Genomic DNA, 12,115 nt, shown 5'->3' on the forward strand with positions numbered 1-12,115 from the left:
TTGGCTCTGTAATTATATTCACCTGGTCCATCTTAGCCAGCCATTCACCTTACAGACCCATCATTATGTTGTCACATGAACCACGTGGAGCTTGACCTCGTACTGCGCTCTGGTGTCTCCAGATGATGAACAGAGAGGAGTGTCCTTTTATGAAAACACTGTTGCTTCTGTGATGCAGGACATCTAGTGCAGTTTTCACATATAACTACGTTACAGTTGCCCAGCTCTTCCTTTCGAACAGAGAGGGGTTTTAGAAAATGACCTTGACTAGTAGATTCTGTCCTGCTGGAATGCCCTCTGTGACGAGAACGTCCCACTCTGAGCCCTTAGTGTCTCCCACACTGCGTCAGGGTCATCGCTCTTCTCTCAGTTCTTAGCTGCTGCCTTGTGAGGTTTCCTTCCTCCCACCTTCCCAACAGCCCTGGTCTGCTCTCTGTTGCCCCTCCCTACTTGACCCAGGTGTATTTGTCATCATTTGTCTTCACGTTCCCTACAAATCTATTCAAGTCCTGGGTCAATCAGTAAGAATATGTTACAAGGACACCATGCTCCGGCCACTGCATGAGACATCCAGAAGAAATATAACTGTGGCCCCTACCCTTAAAGTGCTACATCTAATTTCTGAGAGATGGTTAACATGCCCGAAAACGATAGCACTCTGCCCAGGTTTACTGGGGAGGGCCTATTACATCTACCAAGGCAAAAACCATGTCCATTTGGGTTTTGCTTCTGAATCCATGGAGCCTAACCCAGTGCCTGGCATGGAGTGGGCCCTCCTTGAATATCTATTGGTAGAATGAATGAATAGATGAATGAATGAATGCTAATATATTGGAATGGCTTCATGGAGGAAGGGAAACTCAAAGAAAATCTTAAAGCATGAGAAAGATTGGGATTGGTATAGTCAAAAAGTACAAGGGGACAACATTGTTAAAGGAAATAAATACAATGAACCAAAAGAAAATGAGGAATTTTACTTGTTTGGAACACACTTTACACATATTGGTGGTAAATATCCTATATAATAAGAGAGGAATATGCTAATTATCTGTTATACCATAATGTCACAACTAATCTACAAGTGGTGGAGAGCTACAGGAGGTCAGGGCAACGAGCTATGAGCAGAAGAGAGCTACCATCGGCCGTGGACGGGTGGCCAGCTGAGGCAGGCAGCAGCGAGCTACTCGTGCACAGATTCGTGGGCAGGGCTACTAGTTGGAAAATAATTTTGTCTCTTTCGACCGCCTGAAAGGAGTTTCAGGTGTGTTAAATAATTTTATAAGGAGCCATGGAAGGTTTTTGTTGTGTGTGTTTGTGGATGGGACAGTGATAGAACGGTGTTTGAATTATCAGGAAGAGTGGGAATCCAGTAAGCTAGAGTGAGGACGGCCTGCTAGAAAGGGACAGTGCAGGGATAGGCCGCAAGAGGTAGGATTTGGGAGGGGCCAATGAGCAAGGGCACAGGGGACAGATATGAGTGATTTTGATGAGAAATGTGACAGTTAGGATCCAACCTAACCATGAGGCATCTGGGTATCTTGTCAAAGGTTCAAGAAGGAGAGAGAGTCTGGGACAGGCTGATGTGGAGATGACAGTGATATTCAGCTGCGATGATGAGAGACATAGGTCGAGAAAAGGGTGGAGGAGGGCATTAGAGACGTGCATTACCAGCAGAGAGTTGGTTGAGGAACAGTGTAGATCTTCAGTGATGGCTATTAACTTCTCCCATAATGTGCTCGTTGGATCCTAACTTTCACAACCTTGATAATGATAGCACATAACAAATAAGCAGCATCAGCGGAGTTGTATTTCCAGTTTGGGTGTTCCATTGAGATTAAGATGTCTATGTCAGCAATGCACTCTGTAAGTGGAGGGTTCTGGGTTTTCAGAGGCATATACTGCTGACAGTGGGTGTCTGAGTGCGCCTGGAAGGTTGCATGTTGAATGTCTGCTGCATGTGCCCCCAAAGCTTTGCTAAAGCTGAGGCCAGCTTCCCATTTGATGAGTTAGCTTTGCCTTTCAAGACATGAACTGCACCTCTACTTCTTCATTAGGCAAAGTAGTACTTAAACATCTGTGGCAACACACAGCAGAATCTCAGCTATGTGTCCTATTCATAAATCCCTTGTTTCTTGAACAAAAATTGTAATTGTGTTTCTGCTGTGGTATAAACTCTTAGTACCCATAAGACTCATCTTTTGAAATGATATTTTTTTCCTTAAATGACAGGTTTTTTTTTGCAAAGTTATCTCAGCCCATAATTGAGTTTTGATATTTTACTTATTTTTAATTTTTCATATTCAACTTTTATTTATAATAGTGAAAAATGAAAAGACAGCTTAAATGCTCAAATAGAAGAATTGGTATGTCAGAGATAATTTATCCAAATGATGATATTATGCAGCTATTAAGGCTTTTTAAAAAATAAGAAAACAAGGAATGAAATGAGAATCGGATACAGAAACTAGGGAAGAACTCTTTGAAGATTTTTTTATGTCTCGTTCTTGACAGATTTATAGAAGTATAAATTGCAGAGATAAAATTTTTGATGTTTTAGAATAAGTTTTCTCCCTTGGAAAAAAAAGTATGATGATCAACTTTGGAATAATTTTACGTCTTGAATTCATCAAATGAAGTCCTTTGAGAGGTCTGAAGGACTCTATCAGTAGGATGGATGTATAGAGCCTTCAGTGTCATACCTGAATTATAATTCAAATTATGGCAGTTATGAAAAGAGCGATACAGCTGGGAAGAGTATAACTCAGAGGCCAGCTTGCATTTGGATTCCTTCTCCGCTTTCTCTCAGGCTTCTTCCATCGGGACTTAAAGCCTGAGAACCTGCTCTGCATGGGACCAGATCTTGTGAAAATCGCAGACTTTGGATTGGCCCGGGAAATCCGATCCAGACCTCCATACACAGATTACGTCTCTACCAGATGGTGAATGCCATTTTCTTCAAAAGTATTTGATTACTTTTCTTTAAAAATATGTCATTATACTGAGGGTGCTATTCATGTCACAAACATGAACTTTCACTAGGAGAAACAGTGCAGTTTACAACATATGTGTAAGCATGTTGGCATTGTGCAAGGGTTAAAAGCTTGTGTTGTCAATAATTTTTAAAGGAAATCCATTATGCTTTTCCATAATATGAGTCATATTTTAAAGACCTTCGTAAAGACCATTTACAAAAGAGTTGTGTAAAAGATTCTCCAAAGACCTATCTGAATAACCGCTATTATTAAAACTTCCAGACCCTAAGAATTTGCTTTAAGTGGTTGGCCATGAGCAAGAAGTAGCCACCAGACAATGTTTTACATTTTCTCTCTCCCTCTCCCTCTCCCTCTCCCTCTCCCTCTCCCTCTCCCTCTCCCTCTCCCTCTCCCTCTCCCTCTCCCTCTCCCTCTCCCTCTCCCTCTCCTTCTCCTCTTCCCTCTCTCTCTCTTCCTCGCTTTTATTTTATTTTATTTTAAATATATTTTATTGATTTTTTACAGAGAGGAATGGAGAGAGATAGAGAGTTAGAAACATCGATGAGGGAGAAACATCGATCAGCTGCCTCCTGCACATCTCCCACTGGGGATGCGCCCGCAACCCAGGTACATGCCCTTGACCGGAATCGAACCTGGGACCCTTCAGTCCGCAGGCCGACGCTCTATCCACTGAGCCAAACCGGTTTCGGCTCTTCCTCGCTTTTATTCTCACTCTGCATTTCTCAAAGAGGCTGCAGAGAGGAGTCCTGTAGAGACATGCGCAATAGAAACGACCCTAAGATAGAGAAGCATTGCTTTTTAACAGCAGCCACAGCAGCTGCCAATCTCCACGCCTGCATGTACCGCACTGAGCTACACAGATAGTGGAAATGTGTAAGCTCTCTCCCTGAGAGCTGATGATATATTTAACTTGCTCTGACCAGTGGAGGCAGTAACACGCAGTGCCCCTTTGTCCCTCCAGGTACAGGGCCCCCGAAGTGCTCCTGAGGTCCACCAACTACAGCTCCCCCATTGACATCTGGGCCGTGGGCTGCATCATGGCCGAGGTGTACACGCTCAGGCCACTCTTCCCCGGGGCCAGTGAGATTGACACAATCTTCAAAATTTGCCAAGTACTGGGGACCCCGAAAAAGGTAAGCCTGCTCCCCGGGCTCCCTGGCCTCCACTGCGCCATGACCACCTGCTCCTTCTGGAATCTTTCTTTTGTCCTCAGCAATCCTCCATACCCACCTCTCAGACATGCCCATGCCCTAAGACACACCCACCTCTCAGACCTGGCCCTCACTCCCTCCTTCTGCTCTCTCTCACTTTTTATTAATTCTAATTTTTTATTATTTTTTAAAATACTTCTTTATTGTTGAATGTATTACATATGTCTCCTTTTCCGCCTCCCCCATAACCCCCCTCCAGACTGCCCCTGCCCCCCACCCCAGGACCTCACCACCCCATTGTCTGTGTCCATGGGCCAGGCATAAATGCTGATAAGGTCCTTGGTTGATAACTTCCCACCCACCCACCCACCTGCCCCTGCCTTCCCTCCGAGATTCCATTTTTATTGATTTCAGAGAGGAAGGGAGAGGGAGAGAGAAAAACATCAATGAAGAGAGAGAATCATTGATCAGCTGCCCCCTGCATGCCCCCTACTGGAGCTGGACCAACAACCCTGGCGTATACCCTTGACCAAAATCAGACCCTTCAGGCCAACGCTCTGTACACTGAGCCAAAACAGCTAGTGCCTTCCTTCTGCTCTTAAGTAGAAAACATTTGTCCTGGCTCCCTCTCCTCTCCTCTCCATGGCACCTCACCTCCCTTGTAGCCTTTCTCTGTTCTCCTGGCCACAGCACTTAGGAGCTATTGAGAAGTCTCCTAAAGGAAATCTGTAGCCCTCACCTCCCTCCTTTGTAACTCCATTCACATGGTTACATCTCTCTGTGAGAGGCGCTCCCGGCACCCTCACCAAACCCTCGAACTCAACACATCTGACAGTTTGCTTTTTTAAACTTCTTCCAAAGAGCACAAACATATTGCAATTTTTTCTTTCTGTTTTACTGAGATATAATGGACACAGGTTTAAGGTGTGCCAGACAGTTTTTCATTTACCCCCACTGGCTTCTTGCTTTCATTCTCCATTTTTGTCTGTGGTCCCATCATAGTCCCAGAGCCCCAGCCTTGAGGCTGAGTGTCCATTTTACTCTCCCTCTTTCCCTTACTCCCCTTCCCCTCACCTAAATAGTGGGTCCTTACGTCCTGTTGACTGTCGCTGTGCAGTCTCTCATGCGGCTCTCATCCTTGGAGTCCATGGCCCCATCACAGACTGGGCCGTGCTCGCCCTTCCTGAATGGGGGTATCAGTCTTTCTTCCTTCAAGTCTTTTTCCCTCCAACTAATCTTTCCGTCTGCAGCCAGTTCACCTCCTTAAAGAACAGCTCTGGTACTGGCGTCCCCTCCTAAAAATATTTTCTGGCTCCTATCACCAGCCACCTTACCTGTCATTCTCTGTCCCCCACTTCATACCTGTACCCCCACACCATGCACCCTGGAATCTCCGCACTATAGTGCTCTGCCTGACTGAGGTCTCTCCCGTGACCCCATCCGCTGTTTTTCCAAGGCCCCACAATCTTTCTCCTCACAGTTTCTCCTCTCCTCTTCGCCTTCCACTGTGATCTGTGTTACTAATATAATCATCTGTGTCCATATCTGTTACCTGGATGTTATGCTCATTCAGGGCAAGGATTTATCTTTTGTTTATTTGTGTTTCTTTTTCTGGGTCCTAGCTAGCATCATTGCTAGTACAAATCAGTCTCTCTAAAGAAATTACTAAATCATTTGAATGAATCACTGATGGCACCACTTCAAGATTTCCAGAGTCTCCTGCTGGAGTCTCCCCTCCTTGGGATAACTATATCTACCTCTCGTGGCCCTAGTTACTTTTTACTCTGAATTACTGCTTTTAAATAAATATCTTATTTTCTCCTTTGGACAGTAATTTCTGTAAGGGCAGCATTTATATCAGATTATTTTTGGATACCCAATGCTATGCCTATAGTAGGCCCTCAGTAACTATCTAAGTGAATGAATGATATGAGTAATACATAATGCCACTTTGCTTTAAAAAAAAAGCAATTACACCAGAGTGTGTCTTGTAAAATAGTGGAGTGTTGGAGTTAGAAGGGACCTGAAGATTATTTGTTCGTCCTTTCCCCTCATGCACTTCAGCATTTAGTCATGGGTATGATGGGTGAAAAAGTGGGGAACTTGAGATTGCGTGGGACTGCTTTCTTTACCGCTGGACTTCATCAAGATGGGGATATGTAGGTTTTGACAAATTTATTTAACTGGGGTCAGGTGTTTTGTTTTATCTTCCCCCACCCCCCACCCCCCCAAAAAAGAAAATCTCACTAGCAGTTTCTAAAACCTCTGTCTCATGGAACACAGTTGTGAAAATACTAATTTGGTTCAATCCCCAAATCTCAAGAGAGGCGCTATCTTTTTTTTTTTTTTTAAATATATTCCATTGATCTCTCACAGAGAGGAAGGGAGAGGGATAGAGAGTCAGAAACATCGATGAGAGAGAAACATTGACCAGCTGCCTCCTGCACACACCCCAGCTGGGGATGCGCCCGCAACCAAGGCACATGCCCCTAACTGGAATCGAACCTGGGACCCTTCAGTCTGCAGGTTGATGCTCCATCCACTGAGCCAAACCGGTCAGGGCGAGAGGCACTATTTTGTGTTAAGGTTATACAACAGGTTGGTGGCAAATCCAGTGTCTTTTTCTATGCTTTCTCAGACTTCATGTACTTTCTATTCTCCCTGTTAGCATCCTCCTGTGTGTCAGTCATCATGGTGCCATCAGAATGGATATGGATGTGGCCATGACATGATTGCCTTTCCGTTGTAGGCACACATGCCAGGATATGCACTCCTATCACAGAGAGTGGCTGAGCAAGATTTTTTATCTTTCTTTCTTTCTTTCAGACTGACTGGCCAGAAGGCTACCAACTTTCAAGTGCTATGAACTTCCGCTGGCCCCAGTGTGTACCCAATAACTTAAAGACCCTGATTCCTAATGCTAGCAGCGAAGCCATTCAGCTCCTGAGAGACCTGCTTCAGTGGGATCCCAAGAAACGGCCAACAGCTAGTCAGGTTTTCTTCCATCTTCTTCTGTGGGATGCATTTCTTATGAAGTTCATATCTAACTCTGAAAGAGTCCTGTAATCTCATAGGAAGTACTTTATTTGGTATTATGGGTAAAAAAAATAGTATAGAATACCACTATTGGTATATCTATACTAATAAAAGCATAATATGCTAATTAGACTGAACGACCTTCTAAGGCAGAGGCGGTTAGGGGTGATCAGGCAGGCAGTAGAGCAGTTAGGAGCATCAGGCCGGCAGGGGAGGGCAGTTAGGGGTGATCAGGCTGGCAGGGGAGGGCAGTTAGGGGCATCAGGCCGGCAGGCAGAGGTGGTTAGGGGCATCAGGCAGGCAGGCAGGCGAGCGGTTAGGAGCCAGCGGTCCCTGTGGGATCGGGTCTAAACTGGCAGTCAGACATCCCTCGAGAAGTCCCTGATTGGAGAGGGTGCAGGCTGGGCTGAGGGACCCCCCCCCTCCCGTGCACAAATTTCATGCACCGGGCCTCTAGTTACATATAAGAACTTAAAATATAAAACTTGAAACTTGTAAAGTTAAAGTAGTCAAGGTTTAAACAACATAGTTGCTTTGGAATGAGGAACTGGGCTCAGAAAAGTGAAGTATTCTATTTAAGACATATAGGAAATAATAAATTACAAAGCTAGGATCTCTATTGAGCCAGAATACTTTTCAGAAGTAGCAAAGGTAATAGCAGTGTAACTGGCTGCTTTAGTGAGATAATTTTAAGTTCATACATTCGATAATACTTTAGATAAGAAAAGTCACAAGGGGTGTTACAGATTCAAGGTGCTGGCAAACGTAGGTTTGTGAGTACGAGAAATACAGAGTTTATTCTTTTATATTATTTTCTAATTATTGTATTATTTTCCATGCAAACAACTATAAACCTACTTTTGCCCCACCCTGTAGTTGTTTTGGGCTAAGAAATTGCAGTAAACTGGTCAATGAGTGAGTTGATGGTGCTAACCTGCCCACTAGACTTTTCTCCTAAAGCAGCCATATGTTTGTTCCAGGCGCTCCGATATCCTTACTTCCAGATTGGGCATCCCCTGGGCAGCACCACACAGAGCCTTCAGGATTCCGGAAAACCACAGAAGGACATCCTGGAAAAGGCAGGCCTGCCGCCTCACATTAAGCCAGCCCCTCCTGCCCAGCCCCCGACCAAGCCACACACGCGGATTTCTTCGAGACAGCATCAAGCCAGCCAGCCCCCTCAGCATCTCATGTACCCCTACAAAGCAGAGGTGTCCAGGACAGATCACCCGAGCCATCTGCCGGAGGACAAGCCAAGCCCCTTACACTTCCCGTCCCTCCACGCCAAGAATCCTCCAGCGGTAAGCAGCGAAATTCACTAGTGCACCTCCTGTCTGGCCTGTTCCTCTTCTACTAGTACCTCACTTATTGCGGGACCTGTTTTCCTTTTCAGCATATAGAGTGTAACTGTGATAAACGTACCTTTGTAATATCGTGGACTTGTGCAAAGAGCTTTGGCCTTGGCGTTAAAGGGCTAAGTTCAATGGCCCTGTGCACATGACCCCGCCTCTCTGCTCCTCACTTCCTCTCTGTAAAATAGAGATAATAACACCTGCCTGAAAGAGTTCTTTTGAGCACTAAATGAGTTAATACTTGAAAGAATTTAAACGAATACCTGGCACCTGGGAGGAACTTAATAAATATTAGTCATTGATGCTGATCCCTGTGGACTCAGTTTCCTCATCTGTAACAGAAAATCATTACATCTGTCTTGCCCACCAGACAGGGCTGTTCATGAGGATCAAAGTTCCTGATGCTTGTGCAGATGTTTTTTTGTTTTGTTTTTTTAAATATGTTTTTATTGATTTCAGAGAGGAAGGGAGAAGGAGAGAGAGATAAAAACATCAATGATGAGAGAGAACCATTGATCAGCTGCCTCCTGCATGCCCCACACTGGGGACTGAGCCCAAAACCCGGGTATGTGCCCTGATCGGGAATTGAACCATGACCTCCTGGTTTATAAGTCAACACTAAGCCACTGAGCCACACTGGCCGGGCTGTGCAGATGTTTTGAAAGTCACCAAGTGCCGTACGAATATTTGTAGGTTGTTATTCCTATGAATCCCATCAATGGCTCATATGCTGGGCTGTTAAGTGAGCCCAGATCTTTCTTCTCCTCTTGGGCTGGGGTTCAAAAGGAATCAACGGGTGTTAGATTTAATCAAATGATAACCTGGCCAAGGGAGTCTAGTTGCCAGTAGCTTTTTAATGCTGTCTGAGAGTCTGATTTCCTAACACCTTTATGCAAAAGTAACACTTTTTCTGTCAACTAGTATTCCTTCACTGAGCGCTGGCTCCCAGGCAGCGCAATGTACGATACTGCGTGAGGTTACAGGGTAGCATCTCTAGACTGTTTGTTTTACCCCAGCCCAGGACTTGAAGGCAGCGGTAGTTGGAAATTTCCTATTATAACTAATTCAGTAGTTAAATCATGTCCAAGTCTATCAAGAAGGCAAAGAAGGCATTATTTGTATTGTTTTCTGTAAGAGGGTGGGATGACTGACACTATATTCTTTACATCGTTATTTATAACACTATAAATCACGTTAACTGTTTGAGATGAGGCCTGAATGAGAACCAGCCATCTTCCTAGTATGGGAGAAGTCCCTTAAATTTCTTTTTTAAAATCCTTTTCATATATGACGAGTGTCTCCATAGGATGAACACCGATGTACTCTGTGCAGGGTAGGCGAGAGACAAGGGTCTGGATATGCGCTGCCCCTGTTGCCCTTTCAGATGAGCAGTGCATATTAGGGAACTAGAGGCCGATGCATGAAATTCGTGCAAGAGTAGGCCTTCCTTCCCCCAGCTGCCAGCACCGGCCTCCCTCTGGCACCTGGGACCCAGGCTTCCCTCTGGCCGCCAGCAGGCACCCGGGACCCAGGCTTCCCAGAAGGTCATCCAGAAGGACGTCCAGAACAATGTCCGGTCTAATTAGCATACTACACTTTTATTATTATAGATGCTATGCCCCAGGATCCTCCTTTTTATGACCAAGAAAGTTCGGAATGGGGAATACCCGTGGGTGAGCTCCATTAATGCCAAGTATTGCTTTTCCCCCCTCTCCTTGTGAACACAGAAAATCCTCGCTGGGCTGGAGCACAAAAACGGTGAGATCAAGCCAAAGAGTAGGAGAAGGTGGGGTCTTGTTTCCAGGTCGACAAAGGATTCCGATGACTGGGCTGACTTGGATGACTTGGATTTCAGTCCCTCCCTCACCAGGATTGACCTGAAAAACAAGAAGAGACAGAGCGACGAGACTCTCTGCAGGCAAGTGTGCGCTTCTGTCTGTAAAGGACTGGATCTGGGGTTTGCGAGGGACCCTTACCCATCTGGCGATGCTTTCTCTCGAGTGTGACCTGAGCCATGTTCTCTCGATTCAGATTTGAGAGTGTTTTGGACCTGAAGCCCACTGAGCCCATGGGGACAGGAAACAGCGCCCCGACCCAGACTTCGTATCAGAGGCAAGACACGCCGACCCTGAGATCCTCGGCCAAGCAGCACTACTTGAAGCACTCCCGATACTTGCCGGGTAATAGAAACAACTCCCTTTTCTCTAACCGTTGAAAAGAAACCATTTCCCTGGAATCCCATGTTCACAGAGATTCTGTTTTGGAAGGCACTTGGGGCTTCTCTTCAGAACTGGTGGGAACATCATAAAAATAGTTGCTGGAGCCCAGGGCTCATATTTATAGTTTTTATCAGTTGCCTAAGATAAGAAGTTTGGTAGCGGATACTGGGTCCAGCCCTAGGGAGGGAGGAACTGGTAAGAGCCAGGCAGCATGCCTGAGGTCTCTTCCCCCCCCCCCCCCCCCCCCCGAAATCTGCAGTGCCTGACACAAGTGGGGATGCAGGCATCTAGAGGGAAAGTGGTTTGGCTTGAGGTTAAGGTCACGGCAGCCTTGGACATTAGGGAGTCGGTGAGGGTTGTTGGTACAGACTGGAGCCATCAGCGTGGGATGACGAAGTGGTGTAGGTCAGGTGAGAAGGTGGAATCTTGGGGGACAGAGGCAGAAAGAGGAGGGAAGGGATGCAGAGGTTGGGACTTTGGAGTCGGGGTGGAGAGGAACTTAGATGACAGAAAGGCGATGGCCTGCGAAGGGGACACGTAGGAATGTCCAGGAGCACTAAAGCCCAGGACAGCACCTGAGGGCGTCAAAACATAGGACATGGGACAGAGCTGTTGGTAACAGAAGTTTCAGACACCCCTGTCAGGCCACATACCAGAGAGGCAACATACTAAACCCAAAGACAGCATCTTTCCTTTTCACAGTCCATTTTTGCTTAGATTCTTGAGCCATAGAAACTTTTAGACAAATTGGGTTCTGCATTAATTTTATCTCTGAAGTCTGGTGCATATTTTGAAAACATTTCTTCCCTGTTAGGAATAAACATAAGGAATGGCATCCTCCCAACTCCAGGCAAGGACTTTATTCCATCTAACCCGTGGTCTAGTTCTGGTTTGTCAGGAAAGTCTTCAGGGACGGTGTCAGTAATCAGCAAGATAAATTCAGGTGAGTAATAATTATTAACTCCCAAATGGCAAGAAGCAAATTTCTCTGGATGTGGCAGAGTGGGAACGGAGACGAGGGTTCCAATTGTGGGACCACGAGGGCCTTTCTGCTACGCAAACCCCGGGCCTCTCTTCCTGGCCTGTGCTCCTGTCTCTCAGCAGCAGGCCCTGGGGACCCAGCCCGCTCACGGGTCTACCTCCAGGAGTATCTGGCGAGAAAAGCATAGTCGTTCTTGGCTCCTGGAAAAAACAAAAAAGAACTTGACAGAGTCTGACCCTCTATGGTGCATGACCTCGGAAGTCAGCTCCAGCTTGTCCCCTCTGCTTGGTTACCCAGCCCCTGCCAGGCCAACAAGACTTCCGGTTGAAGATAGTTTGGGTGGCCCTCCCATTCTTTGTAAATAAGTAAAAGACGTTTCCTG

General features: G+C 45.9%; 1 protein-coding gene across 1 annotated transcript in view; it reads left to right on the top strand.

Moving 5' to 3' along the window:
• Nucleotides 1–12,115, top strand: part of CILK1 (ciliogenesis associated kinase 1) — a 33,341-nt gene that overhangs the window by 13,989 nt on the left and 7,237 nt on the right. The window contains exons 5-11 of the mRNA XM_059701407.1: nucleotides 2,807–2,939; nucleotides 3,955–4,126; nucleotides 6,971–7,138; nucleotides 8,161–8,481; nucleotides 10,260–10,450; nucleotides 10,564–10,712; nucleotides 11,566–11,694. Coding sequence (XP_059557390.1) covers nucleotides 2,807–2,939; nucleotides 3,955–4,126; nucleotides 6,971–7,138; nucleotides 8,161–8,481; nucleotides 10,260–10,450; nucleotides 10,564–10,712; nucleotides 11,566–11,694 — 1,263 coding nt within the window. The remainder of the gene's footprint in view (nucleotides 1–2,806; nucleotides 2,940–3,954; nucleotides 4,127–6,970; nucleotides 7,139–8,160; nucleotides 8,482–10,259; nucleotides 10,451–10,563; nucleotides 10,713–11,565; nucleotides 11,695–12,115) is intronic.

Source organism: Myotis daubentonii, chromosome 6, assembly GCF_963259705.1.
Source record: "Myotis daubentonii chromosome 6, mMyoDau2.1, whole genome shotgun sequence".
NCBI classification, from domain to species: domain Eukaryota; kingdom Metazoa; phylum Chordata; class Mammalia; order Chiroptera; family Vespertilionidae; genus Myotis; species Myotis daubentonii.